At 39.9% G+C, this 27,906-nt stretch overlaps 1 protein-coding gene across 18 annotated transcripts in view; it reads left to right on the top strand.

The window, feature by feature from the left end:
• The window catches only part of inpp4b (inositol polyphosphate-4-phosphatase type II B), a 224,756-nt gene that overhangs the window by 133,529 nt on the left and 63,321 nt on the right, over positions 1–27,906 (top strand). For 15 of the 18 annotated variants that reach the window (XM_071504372.1, XM_071504379.1, XM_071504371.1 and 12 more), the window contains one exon: positions 5,889–5,968. In XM_071504372.1, the coding sequence (XP_071360473.1) occupies positions 5,889–5,968 (80 nt within the window). Of the gene's footprint in view, positions 1–1,800; positions 2,195–2,597; positions 2,884–5,888; positions 5,969–27,906 lie in introns of those variants that run through there. The other 3 variants (XM_071504376.1, XM_071504378.1, XM_071504377.1) reach the window with 3 other exon arrangements.

The following is a 27,906-nucleotide window of genomic DNA, read 5'->3' as shown; positions in this document are numbered from 1 at the left end:
AGGACAATGTCGACGGTAGACAGCTAAGAATGAGAACATCAGCTCACCCGGGGGAAAAAAACAACCACCTGCTTTTGTCTGTGCTTGTCTGGGTTTGAGGGTGACTGGTTGTCTAAGATCCCCTGCTTCCATCTGTAGGAAAACTTTGGCTGCCAGGGGCATTTGTTCTGTGATCTTTACATGAACATGCTGCCTACAGATTCATGTAAGGCCCATGAATAATGTGTGTGTGCATGCACAGCTGTGATAGTGTTCAGGCAGCTGTGAGTGCTGGTTAAAAAATTCTAAAAAGTAGGAATTAAGGAGGAGTTAGGCTTTTTCTTTTACAGCCAGGAGCCTCACACATTTTCATTGCGGTAGGTGGCTTGTGCTCTCCATGCTGAATGTAAGACCAATCCCTGCCAGTCTCAGTGTGTTCCTCGGGAACTCGCAGTGTAAATGCTCTAAAATATGTCAAACATTTTCAACTTCAAAGTAGGGCTTTAAAAAATGCCTGTTTTCAATGTGCTTGATTCATATTTTGAACGAGCTTTGATCTAGGATTCTCAATGCATGTCGTTATTCCACATACATCTCTGCTCCTGCAGAGTGGGAGTGCACACAAAAAAGGCCACAAAATGCATCGGTAATCACTGACAGAAAAAATGGGCAGTAACCAACTAAAAATGTACTTGGGTTTGGCAGCAGCACAGATGGACATGAATACTGTTGCATGTGGTTAGAAGAACCAGTTTGTTAGCAAACTAGGAAGCATCTTGGGTAATCTTTTGGCAGGTAAGAGTTCATGCAGTATCAGTCTCTGGCTTCCACTTGGCAAGCAGGTCAGTAATCCACATGGTAATGAAGGCAGAAAGAGCACTTTAGAATCCAATGTTCCCACCTACTCCCCCTAATCCCACACCCCACTTCCCACATTAAGAAAGGTTGACTCCTCATCACCATGACCTCCAGTGCTCAGAGTATTTGCACTGAATTGTTTGTGTGTGCTTACAAATGTTAGGTGATGGGGTGGGTGTGCGCGTGCATGTGTGCTTAAGTGTGTGTGTGCACATCTCATTGTGCTTGTTTGTGTACCTGCTCGGGGTGATAAGGGCCAGTGTAGAGCGTGTCCTTTGTTCTGCCAGAATTACTCATTCCCCTGTGTCAGCATGGGTAAATTAAACCCTGCTTAATCCAAGGTTCGAGCCCAGATACTTAAACCCTAAGCTTAGTGTCACTGGTGTTGATGTGTGGGTTTGTTCGTCATTGTCTTGGTGACTCAAAGTGGATTGATGTGTTTTTTTCTCTCTGAGTCAGCTGCATGTGTTGATAAATATCTTAGTTAGTTATAATATATGAAGAGTGAGAGTGTTTCAGCCACTTATGTGATTGTCAACTATGTAAGTGTGTGTTTTGAAGTTCATCTATGTTGTATGAAAACACACTTCTGCATATACAGTACATTACACTGTTTAGTTGAAATTCATGTTAATTCAAGTAGCCATAACAAGTGTTTCTTTTCCTGTTGGTCATCTGAGTCACAGGCTGCAACCGAGGTGTGACACACAACTCTGTCTCTGCCTCTGTGTCGCCCCCCCCATCTCTCTCTCTCTTTTTTCCTGTATGTTCTTCAATAGCTCTCTCCCCTTTTCTGTGTTGCTATCTTGGTTCGCTACCCATTAATTGTCTGTCTTCCTTCCTTTCTGTCTCTTCCTCTTCTGTGTTGTTCTGCCCTCCTCCTTCTTCCCCCTCTCTGGCTCGACTGCTTGTATTTGTCGACACCATCCCTCCTCTCTTGTCTCTCTCTCCCTCTCTCTCTCTTGCACTGGTCGCGCTTACTGTCAAGCCAGCCACAGCAGCAACAGCGGTAGCTCCAATAGCTCACTCTAGCCAGTTCTCAGTCACGGCGTAGGCTGCAGTGTGTGTGTCTGTGTGTGTATGTGCATGAGTGTTTCATGTGTTTGTGTGTTTACAGTGTATATGTCAGTGAGTGTTGCCTGCAGCACTCCAAAGAGCGAATATACATGGAGTTACCCTAACTGAGGACTGGAGGAAGATATGTAGGAAGACCGTCCTGGAGCTAATTAAGAGGAACGAGGAAGACTCTACTTTATTTCAGTCTGTCTCTCTTTCTGTCAGCCTCCCCTTGTTTCTATAGCGCTTTTCTCTACTGGCTCACTCGTTTGCAGCTGCTAGGACTGTATGCAACATAACTGTAAGTGGACTTCCTTGTGTGTGTGTGTTATAAACTGTATGTGTGTTTTGCATGGGATCTCACTCTTTGTCAGTTTTAACTTACTGTGGCCACAATTTGTGTGCACGAGTGCACACATTTGCATGTTAGTGTAAATGGCATGTCATGACATCTCTAATGACTTAATTAGGCCAATTTGTAAAGCCCTATTTGTGGTGGAGGAGGAGTGTATTCCTGTCGACACTACTGACCTCCTTGGTATGAATCTGTTAATATTCATAAATGTTTGCCAGATGCATATTATTCAACGACTGCCAAAAGTGTCATTGCTGCCATTTATATGAAATGTCATTTGTTGCTGTAGCATCTGAATGAATGTCCTCTCCTCCAGGTATTCTCTGCAGTCTGTGTGTGTGTGTGTGTGTGAGTGTGTGTGTGTGTGTGTGTGTGTGTGTGTGTGTGTGTGTGTGTGTGTGTGTGTGTCTGTGTGTCTGTGTGTCTGTGTGTGTGTGGTTGAGAGACAGATAGGCAGAGAGGGAATGATTGAGAGAGAGTTAGTGTGTGTCCATGTGTGTGTGTCACTCTGTCACCCAGGGCATGGAGAAAATCAATAGATCTACAGCTTGGAGTTGGACCGTTTACCTCTGCCAAGTGATGGGCAGACACTGTGGCCTTCAAAGGTCCACAGACAAGTTGCCTGCAGATGTACAGTATGTCAACCCTGCGTGTTCCTGCACAAGTGTCTTTCATTTTTGGTCCATGATTGATCTGGTGTGTGTGTGTGTTTGGATTAGGTATGTGTATTTTTCTCTGAGCTCATGTAAAACAGTCTCGCCAGCAAGAAACTGTCACTTTTTTTTTTTTGAAAACTATTGAAGGGGATCATAGATCAAAAGTTTCTCTTGTAGCTCGCGACGGGCATGCCCAATAGAACCAGTCAAGGGAATGAGCAAGAGCAGGCGGAAGATAGATAGAAAAAAGCGAGAGCCAGAGCATGTGAGAAGGGAACAGAGCGAGACCATCATAATCAATCCTCCATGATCCTGGAAGAGCATCATTTATCTTCTTTTCTCACTCCACTCCTCCTCTTGCCCCTATCCTTCTCTCATTTTCTGTGGTATAGCCACTTTGATCTTGTGCAAGAAGATGGTCTCCAGAGCTTCATTACTTTTAAAGCCTTCATCGTGAGGGGCCATAAAAAGATGCTAAGGAATGGATTTTTAAGACCATTTACTAGACGTTCTGTACCGGCTTGCGAGTAATGGCTACATAGGGATATAATGTTCCTCCACGGTGTGTAATGGCCTTCTGTGCCTTGTGCTCTGGGTTATCAGGGCAAACAGGGATTGGCCATGATACGTCAGTGCCGAAGAATATGACGTTGTGCATATTAAGTGGTGCCTACTGGGGATCCTGGCACTGTTTAATTCATAAGGACATGTACTGTGGTGCATAAACCCTCGAACTGAATATGATTCTTGGGGTTGTTTATCTTTCTCAGTAAATTTGAACAGTTTTTTAAACCTTTGACTATGTTTCAATATTATATATTGTTGTACTGACCTTGTGTTTTGGTCTCTTCCTCTTTCTTCTTCTATGTGTGCATGCATGCGTGTGTGTCTTAGTGTTTGCTTACTTGGGAGTGGGCTGGAACAAGGGAATGTGTTTGGAGCAGTATTTTGCCGTAAGCATATGGGGTTTGTATGGGGTAGCAGGAAAATGCTCAGGGAGAAAATGATTGAGAGAAAAGGTCAGTAGACAGGATGCCCTTTTTTATCTACAAAAGACTGCAGAGAGACCAAAAAAAGGGAGAGAAAAAGCAGTGCAGAGGTAAGAAGAGGGAGGGAGCAAGATTAGAGGCAAAAGTCTAGCCAAATAGCAAAAAATTAAAAATAAAGAAAGAGAGCTGGTTAGTATAACTAGCTTAAAACAGCAATGTAAAATATTTTCTGACAAAAACAAATCTCATGGAGCTAAATGTATCTGATGACTTTATAATGGGAAATGCAACAGTCATGAGACCTATGTTTCAGGGTGCTTGCTCTCATCAGTCATGGCTACTTAACCACAGCTGCCATATGACCCTGCCTCCATCACACTGTTACATGTCCTTTCTTGTGCTCTTTACAGTATCTCACAGCAGGGATGCACTGATTTTTTTCACCCCTCCCTGATATCTCCACTCAGACAATATTGATCCTGATTATTCCCACTTTTTCCATCTAGAAATCTTGAATACTTCACTGTGTGAAACTCATTGGAATCATTTTATTTAAGATAACATGAGTTCAGCGACTGCTGTGACACTAAAAATGAGTTGGTGGCCCTCTGATGTAACTGTTGAATTAGTATAATGTAGTTGAATTTTACTATGACACTGACAGGAAACTGTATGTGGATTTGTGATGACTACTGCAATAAGAATTAGTTTTTGTTTAATGGTGATTAATAAATTAGTCAACCATAGAATATTAATTGGCAACCAAAAATTTAATTGTTGAATTTCTTTGTCATACATGTTGGAAAGCTGATTATATTTAAGTATTTTGTGCCCTTTCATAGAAATGAAAAAAAAGTCAGCTAATTAACCTGTAATGAAAAGCAGCCCTACTTATGATCCCATTCCCAGTCTTCTTGATAAGGTACTTGGGCCAATACTGATCTGGTGTACTGTTACATCCAGTTACACAGGCTGACTTTCTTCGCACTGTGTTCTCTATAAGGTGGAGAGTAAAAATATATGTGGTAGCTTTCTGATGTTTGCTTACAATACCTGAAACTCATTTGCATTCCTTAAAAAACAGGCAGTCCCTTTTAATCTTCACATGCTAGGTAAAGCCTTTCACAGCTGGAACAGACTGGGGCAAGTTCGCAAATTGTCTCATTTTGTTTTGTCACTTCACTATTTAAAAAAACCATCAATAGAACTGTTGTAAACAAGAAAAAGTACAACAAAAAACCCCACTTAAGTTTGGGAGATGAAAGGACTGGAAACGATACTGTGGCATCTCAGAATCTCACAGAAGATTGCGTGAACAGGTGGCAGATACTTTAATTAAGATCTTTCATGCCCAGTATGATGAAATATGTGGAATCACCTTTGTACCTGTTCTTAATTACGTGCATTTTGTTTTAGCTTTGTTCGGAGCAGCCTTTGTCCTTGGCACTGTCTTAGCCCTCCCCTCCCACAGCACAAGCTAGAATGTTGATGATGTTACTTGCAGGTGTAGGACTTGTTCATATAAGAGTGTGTGTGTGTGTGTGTGTGTGTGTCTGTGTGAGTGTGTGTTTTCTGTGAACGTGGATCATCTCTCTCCTTTACTGATTGGCTCGTCCCCTACCTCTCTCTCCATGACCCACTTCTGTGTGCTGACACCCCCTGTTCACATCATGCCTGCAGCAAACACATGTTGTCAAAGCAGTGAGACGGGGCAGAAAGAAGGTGAAAAGGAGACAGAAAGGGGGAGTGGATTGCACAACCCCGTGCCTCATGTCAACAAACTCACACATATTTGCTTTTTTAGTTTGCAGGGCTTAAAGTGATTTCTGACACATTATGTCTCACACTTACCTGTTTCTAATGCCTCAGTGGTGCAATCAAAAGAAGAGAAGACTTGTTCAGACGTATATTGTTGTGTTTTTTAACTGTTTACTTGCTGCTGAAATACTTTGCCTCATGTTAACCGGCTTTTGTCTTCTCTCTCTGATTCTACAGAGCAGCTTCCTGGGTAGTGCCACATTTTCAGTAGGTGATCTGCTGAGGGCTAAAGATGAACGACTGACCTTGAGTCTCAGGTAAGTGTGCAGTTTCTGTCATACTCTATTCATTGCACTCCATGTTCCTCCAGGCTAAATAAAATTCCAGCTTTAGAGTCCAAAGATAACATCTCTTCACACAAGCATTGACAGACCAACTTAAACATCAAATTAAGATGAGTTGGGAAAAGAAACTGATCCACAGATGTTGCAACAGCAGTCTCAGGATTATTGCAGTAGCTGCCTGGGTTGTTTGTATCAGGGATGTTGTGTTAGCATGTGAGAATACAGTACTCTGATCTGCTTTTTGTTTTCTTATGGTAGACAGAGATGGGAATAAGTGTCTTTTCTGAGAAGTGGTTAGATGAAAGGAATGAAAAGGAACACCTGTGTCTTGTATGACGGGGTGCAATAACATTTTATTTTTCAAGGATCATTTTAATATTCTTTGGACCATGATGGAGTAACAAAGAGAAAAAAATAACATTTTTAAAGGTTTGGCCCAACAGAAAAAAAGGGAAAGTTTGACTCTTCTTTTCAGAAAGCGGGTGTGCAAATTGTCTCACAAACTTGCTCAAACACAGGACATAAGGATATAATCAGCAATTTTACCAGAGAGCTTGGTTTGCCTTTTGAAGGATGGATCGACATGTCACAACAACAGATAAGTTGTGTTCCTGAACATGATTAATGGTGTGTACTTACTCTGAAATGCTTGACACGGTTACGAAGAAGTACAATGCAGGTCTATAAATAAATGGCTGCCAAGGTTTGACAGGCATGAAATGGTATTTTACTGGTAGGGTTAGTAATTCAAAACACAGCAACAGCAGTGGACTTATATGTTTTGAGTGTGTCCATCTGTCTTTTTTAAAATGTTGCACTTCTTTAAGTGACTGTCTTTTCTCTCTGTGTATTTCACTGTAAACTGAGCTAATAGTGTAGATTTTGCGTCATCCAGATCAGGTGATTGCCTCACTGATCATTAACTGCACACATACACAGTGCATTCGCATACTGTAGTGTTCTTTTTAAAACTTGTGTATTTAAACTGTTTTCATGCCTCCACACCAATGATGGCCGTGGCTGGAAGCATTATGTTTTCACTTTGTCCATCCTTCTGTGCGCATCATTCTTGTGAACGCCATATCCATTTTTAAACGTTTCACCATTTTCACTGTGACCTCACAAAACATGTTTTTGGCTGTAACTTGTGAATTCATGCACTGATTATGACACAATTTAATGGGCAAAGGTCAACTTTACTGTGACATCATAACGTTCTGCAAAAACACTGCTGGCCATTATTCAATGCTGTAACTCAGGAAGGGGGTGACCATATTGTGACCATATTTCCTGCGACTTGGCTTGGTAGCGGTGGCACACAACTGCAAGGCGGTAATTCTAGTGGTACTTCCTGTAACTTGATGTGCTGGATCAGGATGCAACCTAGTTTTTTTATATATAACCAATTAAAAACAACTTTAGTCATCTAACCACTGGAAACACAACACTAACCAATTTCACCTCAACCCATATGTCACTGAGTTGAAAGAATAAATGAACACCTCCAGCTGTTTAACTTCTCACTTTGCTGCAGTGTGATGTACAGGTGTACTCCAGAACCCTGTGACATCATTGTTGGTTGTGGTTACAGCTACACCCACCACTGATGTTAGTTGTGCTCTGAAGTGAAACTGACTTGAAACTGTCAATCAGAGAGACACTGCTTTTGTGTTGTTGTGAAGATACTCCTAAAGATAAACAGTAACTGGCCAGCTGCAACTGCAGCATTTTAAGCTGATTCATAAAGTATTACTCAATAAAATGTTACTCAACAACATCACACATTTGAATATATATATCTTAATCATCTAGTATGATGAAAGATTAAATGGTTGTATTAAATAGCTCTTTTATCCAAAGCACTTTAAAGTATGACTATTATTCACCTCTGTATGTTGTCATGTATGCAGAGATACAACTAAATAGGTTTTCTGTCTTGGCTCCATTGACTGTCATCCCACTGGGGTATTTTTCTTGGCTGGTCCCAGTATGAGATGGCTTTTGTTTGGACACCAGAATCTGCCCTGAACAAAAGACATTATACTCAGGTCAATTGTATTAGTCATTACAGTGATGACAGTGTATCTGACTGAATCAGTAAGTATCATGTAGCTATTCAGGAAAGAGGGCAGAATATTCCTATACTTGTTGCCCAGAGGGATTTTGTCACAGGCACAGTAATCACACATAGTGGTCCTGACTGAAGAGGTGTGTTGATGAGGCTACATGGAGAGGGGTGAAAGTTTACCACAGGGACCAGTGACTAGATTCTATTTGCTGGACCATGGGCCATCTTGTACATGTGCATGCTAGTAAGTATTGCATGCATTTGCACAAACACAATACTTTCTTCTCATCTGCTTCATCTGTGTGTGTGTGTGTGTGTGTGTGTGTGTGTGTGTGTGTGTGTGTGTGTGTGTGGAAACAGTGTGCAGAAACAGTGTGCAGAAACAGTGTGTGTTTGGTCTTGCTTTTGTCTGTAGTTCCAAACCTCTTCCCCATGTCTGTGGTTAAAGCTTTTGAATTTGCCTTTGTCAGTCAGAATGACATTAAATATGCAGAGTGCCTTATGGGTGTGTGTGATTCAATGACCAGGATATTCTTCATCCACCTGTAAAATGTTAAGATGAAATTTTCTCCGTCTCTCCTGTTTGTATGTCAGACTGAATTTCCTTTTTCCTTCGCACTCATAGTTGTGTGTGAAAATATGCCCCTTTGGCAGTCCTCGCTCTTTTTTTTCTTTGTTTTTGCTCTCTTTGTTATGCTTTTCATTTCCTGCAGGTGATCCCAGGTCACTGGGTATAATTGTATCTTGCACGAATGACTATATGAGCTGCAGTGAGAATAGAGATTACAGCCCCTGCCTTGTGTGGCTGCACATATGTGTACTTGTGTGCACACTTTTGTACAGGTGTTGTTCTGACTGTTGAGCAGCGCAGAATTGTCACTTTACTCCCCTGTAGTCACACTGCACTGTTGTGTTTCTGTTTTATTTTGTTGTTTAGTAGTGCATTTGTTATTCTTGAAGATAACATTAAGTCCTCCCATGATACTTAAAGTGCTGCCACAATGCTTTTTAATAAGAGAAAAAAAAGTTCCCCTCAATATCTGGATGTTGCTGTTACTATACTATTTTCCACCAATTCATGCTAGATACAAGATGATTTACAGAATAAGAAAGCAGAGATTTTTTTTTTCAACTTAATGCTAATCTTTGCTTTTTTGTTTTTCTTGACATTTACTGGTTAATCTAGCCTATTCATATAAAACATATAAAACGACATATGACTAGCAGTAGCAGTGTTTTGTTTTGAGGAGTCAAAAAACTGGAGATCTCTGCTTCAGAGAGTATTAAAAATCTTTATTTAAAAAATGAAGAAATAATCTGACTCTGTGGAAGGTTTTTGGGTACACCAGCAGAAGCACATCACGTTACTTTGTAATATAATGATATGGTGGTACAATGAAAGATTATGTGAGCTTGTAGTTTAAAGGATCACAGGGAGCCACCTGTACTGTGCTCAACAATGACTGGTAACATATTTAAAATCTTTATATAAACTCACACTCTGTTGTTATGGCCTGAGGAGCTGTTGCTAGTGCGGTGTTGGAGCTTGACTGTGTTACACTGGCAGTCAGTGATGCATGTGTAACACACACAGACACACTGAGGAGACTGTCTTGATTCAATTTGTTGTTTGCTTGTTGGTTCATCCAGTGAGAAAACATTTCAAAGATGAGCAGCTTTTTCATGAGCATGTATGATTCATTCTGGGCTGTTTGACCTGTGCCTGAGTCTATGATTCACAGTTCAAATTAGTTCTGCTGGCCAAGCGGCTCGGATGCAGCAGCACTGACATGGACATGGAGTGCAACTCATTCTGCCCTCTAAGGAACAGATGCTTCATTTTAATACAATGTTCTAATCCCCACTCAGTCAGTTAATTTGAGTTGACTTGGCTCAGCAGAGGGAAAGTGGGACTGTTTTATCTCTGTGAGGCAAGGATTGATTCCCTTCAGTGAATCTCAAAACCAATACAACTGTGACCAACTTCTCTTCATAAGCTCTAGATTTACATTGGTGCTGAGCATATGTAGAGAGGAAATTGGTATTTGACCAGCGCCGGTGTGTGTATGTGACTTTTGCTTTCACTTTGGCCCCTCAGTAAAGTTCACTCTGCTACAGGCCTGAACACCTCAAAGCTCATTTCTTATTCGTATGAATTCACTCTGCATTTCAGCTCCTCTCTCAGGTCTCACACCCACTTTCATGTGTGGCTGGTTTGGATGTTTGTCACGGATTGTTTTTGTTTCTTGTAAGGCACGACTGGTTTGATTTGGGTCACTTTTTTGAAGGTTCCTGACAGTGTCGTGTTGAATGAGTAGGAGTGGTGGATACATGGACTCAGTCCTTGTGAAGATCTGTTTCTTTTGTGGGCACCAGAAGCCATTGAAGTGATGATGAGAAAATCTTGCCTTCCTGCAGCTCTTACACAACCAAAAAGCACACTGAGGTGCTCCAGACGCTCACCAGCATACAAACAGACACAGCACAGAATCACAAGCCTTTATAAAACACAGACACAAACTTACAACAGCAAAAAAGGATTGAAGGGAGAACTGAGTTGCTTCTTTGAAGTCTGCACCTTTCTTAATCAAAAAGCAAACATTTGATTTAAAGGGAATTATTGATGATATGTTTGGTTAGTGCACAAATTCAGCCTAAGTTTGCCTGATGGTAATCCACCTGCAAAATATGTCTGCAAGAAAATCACAAAAACTGCATGTTGTATGTCTTGTTTAAAGGCTGCTGTCTCTGTGAAATTGAGAGCAAAGATGGGACTAAATTCTATCAAGATTGGAAGCTGAATAGAAGGAATTTATCACTACTTGTGTGAAAGGATCTGTGTTTTCAACAGAAGATAATCAAGGTCACTGTGTCATCTGAGGGCAGGTTTGAGATAGCTGCCATGATAGTGAAGATATGTACATCTGTAGGCAGGTGAGTGTACATGTCTGTATGGCTACATGTGTGTGCATTTGTGTTTTGATGATATAGTTGTGTCAGAGCAGCATTTCCTTAATGTTCTCTTGCCTGGGGTTATACGTCTATGAACTCAGATACAACCTCCATGTATACCACAGCCTTTACGCTTCTTGTAACTTGTGTTTAACACAAGATGATATATTTATATATTCTCTCTCTTGCTCTCTCTCTCTGTACACACACACACACACACACACACACACACACACACACACCATACAAATTTTTTTTTTAGAGCCATTTAGGTGCTGCAGAACAAGCTTTTACATATTATCACATACAATTATGCAGTTTCCCATGTACACATCCAGAAGATATGGAGCAACATTAGCATTCAATTAGAGTTTTGTTTCTGTCTACCTGATTAATGGAAGTCCAATATTTACATTTGTAGCTCTGATTTGGTCTCTACCCACTCCTTAGCAAAATATCTGATTTTAATTGCTGAATGTTCGACCATCTTCACCATCTAGTTACTAGTCTGGCTTACCAGATATAAGCTGTGGGTATAAGCCTGGCATTGGGCACCTATTCCTGTTTTTTGAGGTGTTTCTTTTACGGGGAATTAACCATTTTAATAGATGTGGTCACTTCCAGGTGTGCAACTGTTCCACCAACACAAGTTCCCCTTCACCACTATTTTGCAGGGGCACTGTCACTGCATCCTGGGCTCAGTGCTGCCCAAGACAATTAATTGGTTTAAAGAAATGCAAGCAAGCCAGAGTGTTTTTTTGCCTATAGCAGAATGATAATGGGTGCAGCCAGACCATTCTCCAGCACTGATACAGCACTGTGGAGATAGGTCTGGCTATGAGAGACTAGTCGCTAGTCTCTCTGCTACTTGGTGATAGGGGCAGCTGGTTTATTACCTTTTTTGCTAAAAACATCTGCCTGCTGTTGCAGGAAACAAGGTTACTGAGAGCAGTGAGACTGAACCAGAACAGCAAAGTTGCAAAAACAAAACAATGAGCTGAAAGATGCTAAAGTGCTCCATGGAGCTGAGACGAACTGATATTATCTACGGGTCGATTTTCCCGTTACATATAACAATTTTATCCATAATTGATAAAAAAGTTTTAATCTTAGTCCTGTATTACCGTCTGATAATGCAACATATAGTCTTAATATGTGCCATTACTGTAAACCCTCCTCCACACTAGATATGCTGTCACAATATTGGCCTGTGAAGCAGTGACCTCCGAGCTGCTTTGCTCAGGTACCTGCTCAGAGCCACCCCTGGCTGTGTGTTATATAGACTTGGACTCCTTGCCTGATTCCCTTGTGACCATCAGTTACACAGAATGAAGGAGGTACAGTACCTTAGAAATGCTGCCCTATCTCAGCTGAGTAATGCATCACATAGCCATACTGGGTCCAAAGAGTTTGTTTACGGTCCAGGAACTTATCACCATCACACATGGGCTCTTGATTGTCTGCTGGTTGCAAACAGCTGAACATACAGTATATGATCTGTATTATTTACTGTAGCTTCATGCTGACTAATGGTCCAAGGGTTTGTATTTAAGTATTGTAGCCACTGATAGCAATGTAACAAATGATTTAAATGGTGAACTGTTTAGCTTGGCTTATTCATGAAATATCATTTGTTCTGGATTTTGTTGCATTTTATTTCAAACTCATGCAAGAAATCCATTTGCATACATTTGCAAGTTTTACTGAATAACTTGCAAGTACCTGTTTCTCCCTCCAGTATAAGGCTTGGGTTGCTTTGAGACATGCACATTCTAAATCTAGCATGGTTTAAATGGAGAACATAACCCGTCTGCTACAGGAGCTGCAAAGATGTCAGTGCTACAGAGGTCTCTCAATAATGCATGTTATGTATACACATGGGAGGAAAGATTATTATCTCCAAAAAGGGAAGTGAGCCTCCCTCACCCCACCACTGCAGCAAATGGTGCTGTATAAATGGGACATAAATGGGTGATGTGAAAATGTGCGTACACCAGATAAAGAAGAATGCACAGGTGCCAGTAAAGAGTATACAGTTTAAGTTTCTTTCATATTGCTATTTCAGCCCTGTTCTGTCCCCTGCACTCACTCTGTTGCCCTCTGTCTCTCACACTGTAGTTCGCTTTTGCTCCTCTTGTTATCTCTAAAACTTTGTACACTCAGTAGGAGAGGCAGTCTATGACCCAGTTCTACAGCACAGTTTGAGATTTGATTTTGATATAAATTTGTATGCTTGTGCTGGTGCGCGTGTGCATCTGCGTGCACATGTGTGTGCATCAGAGATTTACCATGGCAGGGCTACATTATCACAGACCAGTGCCTCTGCTGCCTGGTTTCATGGCTTATTCATCCATTCCCATTGGATAGAGCATCTCATTACTTTGCTACCAGTAAAAGTTTAGCCCGCTATCAAAATAATACCATTTTACCATCCCAGAGCCCGCGCTATCGCCCTGTCCCAATTCTCACAGTTGTCCACAGACGGCCAACTCTCCCTTACACTCTATCCCCTGTGAGTGATTTTATCTGAGTCTGACCTAAAAGCCTAAAGATCAACTTTTTGATCCAGTTATACTCAAGAAAAAACTGTGTGTGTGTGTGTGTTTGTGTGAGTGAGTGTGTGTGTGTGTGTGTGTGTGTGTGTGTGTGTGTGTGTGTGTGTGTGTGTGTGTGATGTGTGTGTGTGTGTGTGTCAGTGTGAGTTATAGGCTACTTTTGGGGACAAATTTCAGACTTCAGACCAGTTAAGTGGGGAAAAAAAGCCCTATTATTTTTGGCTCAGTGGTTAAGGTTAGGCCTGGGGTCGGGGAAGTAGTGGTCAGGATAAGTTTCCAAGAATTGAATTTAAGTCAATGTAATGCCCCCCAGAAGTGACCTATGACAACAGGTGTGTGTGTTTGTCATTGTGACCGTGTGTGTGTATTCATTATGCTGTGGGGACATTACTCTTGTCACACAGTCACATTATAGGTGGTTGTTTGGTGAGGTTAGAGTTAGACTGAGGATAAGGTAAGGGTGGGGGTTAGTCATGTGTGGTCAACAATGCAGTGTCCCCCTAGGTCACAAAAACAGGATCATGCGTGTATTTGATGGGTCTACGTCTCCCAGGGGAATTCCAAATTAATGATCCTCATAAATAACATGTCACAAAAATGCCAGACAGTATTTAAATATAAACTCTGGATTGTTCATGTCTGCATGTCACCAAATGTAAAACTGTATCGCTAATTACACTACTCAGAGGAATGATTCTTCTTCCTTCTCTTGTGGCAGTCACACACGCTCTCACATATGTCGCCATTTTTCACTATGTAGTCATTAGCTGCTCAATTTGAACCAGAGGAATATTTGAAATGAAATTAAATAAGACGGATAATTATTCAACATTTAAATGTCTTTATTTATGGAGCCTTCGTATTATCAGTGTAGCAGTGAATAGAGGAACATATGTACTGAAGCACTCAGGGGAGACTAAAGGACACTTAAGGCCATGCCGTTTGAGTGTATGGCTGGTGGAAAACATTTTATCTGCAGTTTGCACATGGAGGGGAGTGTTGGAAACACGTTTGTGTGTGTGCGTGTGAGAGAGAGAGAGAAATCATCAAATAAATTGCATGTAATGAAGATGGAATGAGTTTAAACTCACATTACCTTGCATGTATGCAAGCGTGCACACAAAGTTAACCACGCACAGACATACAGATTACATAAGTATGTGCACACATATACGTATACATATATAGTAATCCTAACACACCCAACCGCACCCATCACATATGTATGGAAAACAGGAAGAAAATGCACCCAGTTGGGCTGAAATAAATGCACATATGGCCTCCTCATTTTCCCCCTTCAATACTAAAAATGCTTCTTTTCCGCACAGTTCCTCTGCATAATCTGTGAGATCCCCCAGGCATTAGGGCTCATGGGCAGAGTATGAAAATAACTAGTTCGGCCAATGTTGCACCACGCCATCACAATGCAACTTGGAGAGAAAAATGCAGAATAAAAGAATATATTCCATTGACAAGCTGCCTTAATTACCTGCCACACCTAATTACTATTCCAATACACTGAGCAGGAACATCAGGCATAACCCCAAGCACAGTATAGAGCAGTTAACATCCATATTAAACAATAGATCTCTGTTAAGATTTATTAGTCCAGTGCAGTCATTCATCAGGTTCTTCCTATAGCTCATCTCTTTGCAACAAAACACATATAGGTCGAAGAGATGAGAAAATGAGATGTGGTGTGAGGAGCCAAAGATGGAGGAGAGAGATTTAATAAATCTGGCCCGACATGGTGCTGAGGCATGCTAGGGGCACAGCTCATGCCAAGTCCTTGTCTAAGTGATGAGAGGATGATAATGAGGACAAAATGGAGAGAGGAAGAGGGGGAGCAATAGTAGGTGTATAAAATCATGTCTCACAGGTTTGTGTTTGTTTTTTGTATGCCATCCTCTATTTTTGTCCTGAGATTAAATTCTGGTTTTCCATCATTCAAGCACTCTGTTGGGGCTATGTAACAGAGAGCAATGCAATCTTTCCTTTTGCTCCAACTCCAATATGTGCACCAGAGAGGGTGAGGGTCATGCATAATATCCTGTCTGACTCGCTGTTTAATATCATCCTCAATAATGTAATGCAGTGTCCATTTGTAGGCATATGATAACTTTAAATATTCAGATGTTTATATTTCTTGCAGAATGCATTGTATTAGTAATGTGTTACAGAAAATCAAATCAAGTAGGAATACCAATATACAAGTACACACACACATACACAGACACTTAGTTATACAACTGTACACTTTTTGCAAGTGATCTAGCATCTCTGCTCACTGTGTTTGAATATGATTTGAAGTCTATCAATGAAATGGAAAGTTGAACAAAGCACGAGGATTTCAAATATGAACAGAAAGTTATAAAAGCTATTCTTACCTAAAAGGCAAGCATATACAGTACATTCAAAGTAGTATTCAGACCCCTTCACTTTTGTCACATTTTGTTATGTTGCAGCCTAATGATTAAACTGTTAATTTTCCCTCATTAAGCTACACTTCTAAGCATCATGTCTGGGAGAAACCAGGCACCACTAGTCACCTGCCCAGAACCCAATGGTGAGGTGGTGACAGGGCAGGGACAAGAGATACCCTTAATCAAAACCTGGTCCACTGCACTGAGGACCTCAGACTGGACTGGACATTCACCTTCCAATAGGACAATGACCTGTGCACACAGTCAAGGCAATGCAGGAGTGGCTTTGGAAGAACTCTGTGAATGTCCCTGAGTGGCCCACCTAATCAAACATCTCTGGAGATAACTAAAAATGGCTGTCCACTGACAGCCCCCTTCAAACCTGACAGAGGTTGAGAGAATCTGCAGAGAAGAATGGCAGAAAATCCTCAAATCCAGGTGTGCAGAGTTTTGTCTATCATACCCAAGACGACTGGAGGCTGTAATAGCTGCCAAAGTGGCTTCAACTAAGTTCTGAGTAAAGGGTCTGAATACTTTTGTCAATATGATATTTCAGTTTTTCTTTTTTAATACATTTGCAAAAAATTCTAAAACTCTGTTTTTCACTTAGTTATTATGGGGTATTGAGTGTAGATTGATGAGGGAAAATTTTATTTAAACAATAAGCATAAGGCTGCAACATAACAAAATGTGAAAAAAGTGAAGGGGTCTGAATACTTTCAGAATATACTATATTTGCAGTGTATTTTTTTGCTGAGGCAAAATGCTTATATATGCCTGTCTACATTCTTATCAATTTAAGCTACCCACCTCATTTTAGCTTTTGTATAGTAAACTTACAAATACCTCTCAGGTCATATTTACTCTCCTGTACAGAAAAGAACTTCTGTGTACAGTCTGGGAGGGACTTTGATTGATATACCTGTAGTAGTAACCTTTAACCCAGCTTTGTGGACATTTTAGCTTTAAGTATCAGATTTTAAAGACTCTGCACACAGGTGTTTTCACACAGGTTTATTACACTTCTGCTCAAGCTGAATGAGATATCCAGGTAATTAATGATGTCACCAGACTCATGTACTCATAAGGATAATAATCATCCTTTTTTCTGCCTGAACAACAGGTGCAACACAGTTTACATGACAGTGAGAGAGATTTCAGATAAGTGCAATCTGTAAGCCTCGCCGCGGCCCTGAAAGGAGGTTTAATTAGCCAAAATAATTAAAATCACCAGTGGGGGTGTACCATAAATCTGCAAGGACCACAAAATTTTATGCTTTCCGGATAATGTTATTTGCATCATCTTACAAATAGTAGTTTTTTTATGTTAGATTTTGCCCTTTTTTTTTTTTTTTTTTATTGAACTTGAATTTTGAAACCCCCTAAACACTTATACTTCACCCACACAAGTGTTAGACCTCTTCTCACTACTATGTGGGCGTGCAAAACAGAGCTTGACTGACATCTCCAAGATCTTACAAATTCAGAAGCACAGCCTTTATTTAGTGCAGTTACAGTACATTAATGCTTCACTCTATCAAGGTTGGAATAGGTTGAGAGTCTTGTGTAGCCACCAAGAAAAGCTTCATTTGCTGTATATGTTTTGTCACCAGCTCATTGCTGTTTAGAGCATCTCAACAAACAAGAATAACTCACATCTGTTCTACTTGTGTTTGTCCAGTCATGCATGTGGCATATCCACTGTGACATGTATCTTCCATTAGCATAACAAGAAGCTCATGTTGACACTGTTTGTAGTAAACTGTGAGTTTGGCTACATTACAGGGATATGCTGCACAAGCACATTTCCATTATTTTGTTCACCCACATTTACATAAATGGTCGATTGGGTCTGGTCATTCTGTTTATGCGAGCAAAAGGAGTTGGGATGTGTGCATAAATTTGTTGTTGACACTGGTATATGTGGACATACACGAACAGAAACACACAACACACACCGCAGGGGTTTGTGGATGTGTGATCAAATCCTCCATTAAATAGTCTTCATGTTTTTGTAATGAGGGCTGACTCTATCTGTGCAAAGTCCAAGCTGAGACTGCCTTCATTTTAGGTCAAGGTCAAATATTTATCTTGTTGCCTTAGGCCAGTATTGGTATACAGCACCATAAGTACATGGGCTATATTTTCATTCCCTGAGACAGAGGGTGAGAGGGAGAGATAACTAGTCAATAATAATGAAAACATTTTTCCTGTCTAAATTTTTTGGGTTCTTTGTGCTTGTCTTTTTGTGCCCCAGAAAGGAAGAAGTACAGAAGTTCTCTTATTGTAATGTGTACATACACTCCTCTGTTAGTTTAAAGGACACAGTCCTATGCTGCTCCATGTTAGTCCAAAGTTATATTTTTCAGGGAGACATAAGTTTGTAGAACCTGATCCCTTTGTCTCTTTAATACCCTGAGAGGGAGCTTATGCAGAATGCTAACTACCTGCCTTGTCTACACCAATGACCTGCCTCAACACGGCTCTTAAATCCCCCTTATTCATTGGGAAGGAGAGAAGAGCTCTGAGATACCCGCCATTACCTGATTTCAAAGGCTAGTTTTGATAGCAGAGTTACTGCTGACCTTCCTTATTGCTTTTTGAAAGTGAGTCCCTTGGGGAGACTTAAGCTGAGACTCACCTGGTTGTTATGATCTCAATCTGCTCACTGCACAAATTTTGTTTAAAGTCTTTTTACACATAACTTTCATGAGCTTTGAACTGGCAAAATCTTCTACAAGATTTAATAAAAACATTGTATAAAGTGAAACAAAATGCTATAAACTGTATTTATGACTTGACTATTTAGCGATCTAAAATCTCTCTCTCTTTAACAACACAGCTAAAAGAAGTGTCACCCCTGGTGTATTGGTGCAGAGTGAAATATCTCAACATCTGAATTGGTGTGATTGACCTGAAATTTCATCATTTGAATTCAAATTTTGCACCAACATTATGCATTAGCATATTATTGTTAGCATTCGGCTCATGAGAAAGAAACAGAAAGAAACATCAAATGATAACAGTTATGTTGTTCATTTATTCCGCAATTTGCTCAGGAGAGGCAAAGAAACTGATAAAAGCCAAGACTGAATTATATGGTCATACACAAACAAGATCTGTAAACTCTGCAGAGAGAGATATAGATGATGTAGAACAGGGAAAGCACCAGCTGCACTTTTGTTCTGTGCTACAATCTGGATAAAATTATACTCACGCATGGCACACCATATAATCTGTCTGTTTGCTTGCCATTTTTTGTTCACACACCTTTTTTTCCTATACACACCTATGATGTTGATTATGTCAACACCAAATGGCTCAGTGGAGTTGGCCCACCTTCATCTGATCATTCATCACATGCAAATCAACTATAATTAGCCCAATGTATGTCTACCCCACAAGAAAACTTTAAAAAATAATAGTTGCAAATGAAGTCTGAAAGGGAGAAAAATATTGGGAATAAAAGTCCATTCTGCACTTGGGAAATGATACTTGATACTTTAAAACATATAATGCTTTGACTTTGCTCATTTTTCTTGGAGATAGATCAATTTACATGCAAAATTGATGCATTTTAACACTTTTCCCGGTTAGCTTACAAGTTAAGCATGAAAGTTCGCTCTTGATAGCAGTTTCACAAAACAAACTCCACAAGACCACTCACTACCTTTTTCTTGCACTTTTATTGATTAAGATGATGATGGGATGATGAAAATCCTGTGATATGGTTATAAGGGGGGTGGGGCTTATTGTGTAATGTCTTGTTAGTCAGAAATACAATTTTTTAAATCAATCCTATGGGTGAAAGGGAGGCAATGAAGAGAGCATAAAATCTGCAGCATGTTGGTGTTGATCATTATGTTAGTGATACCATATGGCAATTGCAAAGATGCAGCATTGCAGAAGACTGAAGAGGCAAATGCCAAGACAAGGCTGCACTTGCTTGCTACTCATTAACATTCTTGAGAAACACAGTCTCAACTCCTCTCCTGTCTCTAAGGCTGTCTTTGTTTCTTTACCTTCATCCCTTGAAAGTCCCAATGGATTATGGGTCCTGCTGAGTGTGTTAACCTACATCCCTGACTGCGTCTCTGCAGACATTCACTCACCCATTCCCATCTGTCTTACTGTGTGTGTGTGTGTGTGTGTGTGTGTGTGTGTGAAGGAAGTGTGGGTGCACAGGTGTATTTGTATTGTATTGCCACCTAAAACTCCGAGCAGATCCATGGCCTTTCTACCACATCCCCATTCAATTCCTTCACCAATAAGAGTCAATGGAGCAAAGAACACCTATCATTTACTGCCTACCTATGTCAACAAGCCAATACAATCACCACTAGCAACTGTGGCTCTCACACTCCATCTGCTTTCATGAAGCCATCACACACACATACACACTCTTTCTTCTTTCTTCCTCTCTAACACACACATACTTGCACATAGTATCGTTTGATGCAGCATCCCCGTCAGTCCCCTAATCAAAGCTATAGAGGGACACAGATAACAGTTTGTTAGTGCTTCCTCCCCTGAGGTTATTAATGAAACCTGTTATTCCTAACGGCTTAGTCCTATTAGGGCTCCCGGGACCCTGACATAGATCACCCTGACACAATCCCGTTGCAGCTTTCCAGGTAACAGTTTAGTAATGATGTAGCACGAAACAATCACATGCCACATAGAGCAAGGAATTGCTCCCCTGCTCTCTCTCTTTCTCTGTCTCTTTCCATTCTTTTTTCTTCGATCTCATTTTGTGTGTGCACCCCTTGTATGTATATATTCCTACTTGTAGGGCTGTCTAATGTAGATGTTGTGGGCTTTAATGCCTTTAAATGTCATCAAGGTTATGTGGTAGACATATTGATCAAATGACTTACATAAGCTATTTATCAACTTACAAGGTGCTGTTTTGCAAGTGCTCCTTGAGGACATATGTCTTGACAGACCGTTGCCTAATCAGTTAGAGGTAGAGAGGACCAACCTAAAGACAAAGAAGATTAGATTTTAGGCAAGAGATGAGATGCATGATGTCAGGATATAGTCTAAATGCCATCTTAGGAAAATTCTAAATTTTAATTAAACAAGATAAGACAAGACAGTGAAGCACTGTACATCGTTCATCAGGATTAAGGTGCAGGTAAACAGCGAAAAAACAGGCAGTCTAGCTTCTGTGAGTGAGAAGCAGATGAATGAATTGAGTGAGTATGCTCGAGTTTCTTGGATGTTTTAGACTTTAAACTTCAAAGTGGAAAGCTATACATTTCACACATCATAGTCTGTTTACAGGTACTGGGGAGTAACTACTGCATATGTGAAAAGAAATGCATTGTGGGTAATGTAGGTATCAGCACAATACCACATTTAAACACTCTGTACACTCGGTTAACTGTTACCATTTCAAAACTACTAGAATTACTGGTAAAAACAGCCTGGGAATTACTTTTCACAAGAAAAAAAAAGGGAAAGCTGTCTAGTCTTTTTAAATGTAGGGATAATGTGCTGCTTGTGCTTTACTTTAACTATATACATGCAATTTTAGCATTAACAGTTTGTCTGCATTAAAATGTTATTTGTTACTTCTTCCATCTGATGTTAAGTTTTATAAACACAATCCAAGTTAAATGACCGCCACAACCTTTCCATGATGGATGCTGTGTAGACACCATTCTTGATAAACCAGGCCATTGTGCGGACTAAACTTTGGAATGTTCAAAAAATAGATTGATATTTTGGGAAATATGCTATTTTACCTCAGAAAATTAGATGAGAAGATAAATACCACTGTCATATCTGCTCACTAAATATGAAGCAGCAGCCAGTAATCTTAGCTTGAAGACCTGAAATCCCTACACGCCGACTCCAAGAAGACTCTCTCTGCCCGGCCAAGAAATTGTCCCACAAGTAACCCTATGTAAAAAAAAAAAAAAAAAACACAACACGTCTTTTTTGCCCGTAGGTGTTCAATATTAGTTAGTGAGCTTTGAAGGTGCTGGTACACAGATTTAATTCGTATGTAAGTCTGAGCAAAGAGGGCAAATAAGAGTACTTTCCAGAATTATTCCTTTAAGCAATAACATTTCAATTCCTCATCATTTCTTCATCAAGCCAATGTTCATTACCTTTAAGTGAGAAAAGGAAAAAGAAAACACATGCCCCATCTTCCAGTAAGTGCATGCTTGTCAGAATCATTGGCAGTATAGATACTGTTGGTTGGCTTCTTTTTCAAGAGCAATTACAGGACAAAAACCATCTGCTTGACAGAGATGAAAAGAGGCTCTGTTTTGTCAGCTTTTATACAGTTTGTTGGAAAATAATTATGAAGCTTTGGTGGCTCTCTGTGGGGGCATCTACACTCTCTCCCTGTTTCTGAGTCATTACACTTGAAAAGCCTAAGCGATTTTCTCCTCAATTTTTCAGAATCCAATGTGTGAGAATGAGTTTTTAGGGGTTTTCATGTTTTGCAATGCGGCGTGCTAGCATGGTTTGACCCCATACCACATAAGTGTTGATAATGTAGTATTCATAGAGTAAGTGGTGACGAAGGTCATCATCTCAGCATAGAGTACGTTTTGTGTCGCTGCACCACCTGCCCTCTCCCACTCAACCATTGCCTCCACCCACCCTCATTCAATTGTCATTGATCTGCACTTAGCTTTTCAAGGACCTCACACTGAATGTATGCCAACAAACTTCATTGTCAGAAATGTACACACACAACTGAATTGAGGACAGTTGAGAACAAGAATACATACATCTTTTGAGCACTCTTGTACACATATATAAAAAAAACTTTACATTGAATTGTGCTGCAATAATCATGAGAAAAGTTGGATGTAGTGTGTTGGAAGCAGACAAAGAATGATGTGAATGTGTGTGTCTGTGTGTTGGTTGGATAAGGTGAGGAACAAGGGACTGGAAGTCTGCATGTTTCTACTTGTGCTCACCCTTACCCAGTTCATGCAGCATATCGGTCCTTAAATATAATCAGTTCCTTTGTTATTTGCCATGAAACAACTATCATGCTCATTGATAGATATTTTCACATTTTTCCCGTCTTTCTCAAAACAGTACTGACATGCCCATGTGTATATTGAAAAACCTATTGTAATCATTCCTCCTCTTACATGAAGAGCTCCCAAAGCAACTTAAGTGATGTGGGACAAAAGACACATTCCTTGCTCTGTGAAAACTTGCACAAAAAAGCTTAAATAAGCTTGAGATCAATAAGCCAAATGTCTTCCAAAGTCTTGTTGGTACAAAATTTGTGCATGCATACTGCAGCTCAGTGTCCATGGAAGCACAAAGAGGGAATTTTTATATTTAAAAGAATATTCTTTGCTTTACTTGATTTATCTGAGTCACACTGCTGAGACTTCACATTAGCTATAGATGAACTGAAGAATGCATTATTCTGTGTGTGTGTGTGTGTGTGTTAATATTTTGACAAGTGCAGTAGCACCTGTGACAGACAACTGGCAGGCAATCCCTTTCATATTATACTGGGTATACCTGGGTATTAGGAATGAGATATGTACGGAAAAAAGTCAGTGTTGAGTAGCTGCAACAGAATGTGTGTTACTGTATGATTAATTAAAACTAGGGTAAGTGTGGATAAAATCACAATTATAAGGCTGCAGATGCTAAATATCATAATTGAATTAGAAATTACATCTAGGTATCACTGTGAAGTACTAAACGCTATCAGATATGGCTGGAGTTCCTTGAATATTACAGGAAATGGAACTCAGTGGTGAACATAACATTTTTGTGAATAAGTTCTGCTAAACTCTGACACTCTCAAGATATCAGTAGCTGAAAGTATGCTGATAGCAGGGCAACCAAGGCAGCTCATTATTTTTGAATTTGATTCACACTTTTAGTCTGACTACCACTACACACACTGCCGCTAGTCTTTCAGTTAGCTACTACCCCATGAGCACTATGACCTGTGTTTTGTGGCTGTACTCCTCAGTGTGAGACAAAGCTAATCCTCTCATGGTGTTTTATATGTCTGTGGTAAAAACAACAGGCAGTAGAGGTTAGAACAGTTTCTTGACCTTTTCTCACCTAAACCACATCTTGACGCTAGACATACGTGTTCTGCAGTGTTGAATTCTGTTGCATCTGACTTGTTAGTTCTTTTTCCCATGCCAGATGACATTGTGCTAGATTAAACAGGGTCACCTCAACATATTTAATTTTACAAACATTAAGATTTGAGGATTTAAAACAGACATCTTTTAAGTACCTCGGTAAGTCTACATGCACCTACTGTACATTGCAACATTGCAGTTATTCACAGCTTGACATGCACTAGCTACTGTACACAGCTGTGATATATGGAAATATATCATTTACACTGTAAACCGATATCATGTGGAAACATACAATATGTTTCTATACGATACAATATTCAAACATCTATTTTTTTAGAAACATTATATTGGCAAAGATGTTCTCTCTTCCCCACGGTAGCTTGCAAGGAATTTTCCCACTGAGTTGTCTGAGTACCTTTGCTACTTCAACAGCTTTCTCATTATATCTCCCCCATTGGAATTTCTTGAATTTCTGTGAAATGTATTGACATTGCACACAAGAGTCAGCTGCCTACTCTTAAGTCCCAGTCCTGATGTCACTGGTTAAAGAAATAGCATCCCTTCTGGATATTTCTTTCCACCTTGCTTCCTCTGTGAAAACAGCTTATATTAGACAGTTTCTGGCACTGGTTAAGCACTGACATAAAAGTAAATGTAGTGTGATTACAGTTCGCGTCATGCAAGACCACAGTAGTGTGTGTGATGGAACTGTAACAAATAGGATGTGTTCAAACTCACAAATCTTGTGCAAGTACGCATCATGCCCTGACATAGCTTTTATTCTGTGTATTACAGATGCATTGCAGCAGACAAACAGATTTTTTTTTTACATTGCATAAATTTGCATGTTGTAGAGAGTGATCACACTGGTTTATTCCAGATAAATCAGATAGTTTTGATTGAAAATTTGATCCTTGTTTGACCTTCCAAGCATAAAAAGTTCTGAGCATACCACTGCCACATAATTTCAGTACCAGATTATTACAAAACTTAAATACAAGATACACAGGGTTCTGCATTAATTTTAGATCCAGACTGAATGTGTATTTTTTGTGGAAGTCTCTTTCATCAAGAGAAAACCAGGGCAGCTTTTTCTTTGGGAATATACTTCAAGTTGTCCAGACAAGTGTGTGCTCAGTAAAGGGTCCCCTGGTGATTGCCAGCTCTGTGAACAATGCCTGCAGTGTAGTTTTATTGATTGAGTCAGTCCTCCAGTTGCCAGATTTACAATCACTGCTGAGTCACATGATAATGTCATTCATCCGCTATTAAAAGTTGGACCAGCAGTATCAATTCCAAAGCTGGCATTCCGCATTATTACAGTCCCATGTCCTAACATCTGTCCTCAGTGAAAACTAGCCAGCACTATATTTAGCCCACCCGTCCAGCTTTATATAGGTCAAGAATCCCATCTACACTTTCACTGCAACACTTCAAGGCTGTAGCATTGTCTTTGCCTGTGCAGGATCCTGGCAATTAGTTTTCTTTGACCACTCCCATTCCACAGGTAATGAAGAGCTTTAAGGTGTCATGAAGGACTCTTAAACCAAACCTTCTGTGGGCAAAATCCAGAGCAATCTGAAATAGCTTTTCCAGGTCCTGCTGTGTATTTTTAGTTTCCCTACAGTTGAAGCTTAAGTCCTGGTGTGGGGAAAAGCCAATGGTGTTTTGCTTCTTTTCTGTGGCTGTCAGGTGTTTTCCTCTGTGAGGCTTCCCGTGGAGAGAAGCACCTTATGGAGTTTTGCTGCTTTGAAGTTTTTTTTGATGAACTTTTCCCACACACAGGCCCGTTAAATTCACACCTTTGAAAAGGTCTGACTTGTTCTTCACTTGGCATCACTGTAAATCCTTTTTTTCTTTTAGCTGGCAACAATGCAACAGAAAGAGGGCATTTGTTTGGCTACTGATAGTCCTGTGGTTGTCTGTCATTGTCCATTCGAGAATTTCCAATATTTTTTTACAATATCATTATTATCATTTACACACCGATACAACCTTTATCACTTCCACTCTGTTCAGAGAAAAAACAGGATGAGCAAAAAAGTTTAGGTTGTACAAGTAACTCCTGAAAATTACTTGTTGTATCTCCAAATTGTGCACAAACCACCACATTGCACAGCATAACTGCTGATTCACTCAAAAAAAAAATCAGCTAGTCACTTTATCAACCATCTGTATCTGCCATTTAACCACCAAACAAGCAAATGTCAGCAGTAGTAATCACAGTATTTATAATAATAGGAGAAAAAACTAATAAAGTGAATTATATTGTATTGTAATGTAATACAATGGTAAAAAGTTCAAAGACATAATTGTGCTGAGGTCTATGCCACATAACAACACACATATATATAGCTCTTTATTGCTTTTTAGTATTCAAACACACATTTAACTCATAGAAGATCCAAATATGTAGACTAATCAAATAAAAACAAGAGAGAACAAAACCTACTCATTGTTCCCAGATATGGACCCCATACATCCCTGGATACATTTACACTACTACTAACCCTGTGGTGTTTGCTCAAATGTTTTGCTTTGGTTGTTATGTGTTGTGGTTTTGTTTGTCAGATTTCTTTGCATCACAAACTGCAGTGTGACAGACTGTTAAATTCATTGCTGTAGAGACAAACTCTCATAAGGTGCTGAGTCTCACTGCACTTAGTCAGTTGAAGAGCTGGTGCAGTCAATGTTTATTGGGCAAATTAACTTTGCTCGAGTGTGTATTTTTATCCCCAGAATCAAATTGGTTACACATAGCTTCTAAGTTAGCATAATACAGCAGCTTCTGCAGAGAACACTATACTAATTCACTGAACCTTGGTAGGAGGAGTTACAACTCAACTATAAACTTTTGTTTTTTAGATTATTAATTGACAAAAACCTGTACATCTAAATATGTCTACAAAGAGAGAATTTGGTTATTCTAGTCACTACTAGGTGGAAGTGCGTGGGATTTGATGCTCAGGAGGAGATTTTTATTTTATACAAATAATTTATAGACTGCCATTTGGGCAGTTGCTGTATAGTACTATGTATACATACTAAACATATATGGCTCATATGTCAAAAGCCAGCGGGGTACATAACAGCTATTTGAAACAAATTGCACTGTATGTTTTTATGCTGGAAAATGTGTTTGTAAATTGCTAGAGGCTTTCAAAAAAAAAATTGTTAAGTCACTTTCCTTAATTTTTTTTTTTCATTGTGCCAAATTCACAGTAGACATTTTAAGCACATTATTTTTGTCACTTTAACAAAGCTGTCTGATTAAGTGTTGTCATAAAAGAGATCCTGGGCCAATTAGATTTAAAAAAAAAAAAAAAAAAAAAAAAAGATGGGCTCCCAGGCAAAGAACAGGCTGCAGATTTGTTTCCGTGCCAGCTCTAACAGACGGAAAGAGGAATGGAGGAGGATGGGATCTGGGAGGGGAGGGGTGTGGAAGACAGGCTTCTTTTTCATCCACAGCTCTCACCAAACCTTCAAAGTTTATTCGAGATTAGTTTGTGTGCATGCGAAAAGACTATAGTTTGCCAAATAAAAAAAGGTGTGTCACTGCAGATCAGGCATTTTGTCAGGACGTTGACGTCTCTGCCCCCTTCTTAGCTAGGCTTTAGCAGAATTTGTCCAGTAAACCAGCAATGTGGTGATAGAGCGCAGTCAAATCATCTCTACTGTTTTTTTCCTAACAGATTACAATATATAAAGATTGTATTTGAAGAGGTGCTGAGTTTACTTTCCACCACAAATAAGAATAAATCACAGTATATCTCTCAAAGGCATAAATCAATTATCTTGAAGCAATTCTAAAAAGAGT

Source organism: Trachinotus anak, unplaced genomic scaffold (assembly GCF_046630095.1).
Source record: "Trachinotus anak isolate AG129_WGS33_773 ecotype Australia unplaced genomic scaffold, CSIRO_AGI_Tana_v1 ptg000019l, whole genome shotgun sequence".
Lineage (NCBI taxonomy): Eukaryota > Metazoa > Chordata > Actinopteri > Carangiformes > Carangidae > Trachinotus > Trachinotus anak.
This window is presented reverse-complemented; position numbering and strand designations above follow the sequence as displayed.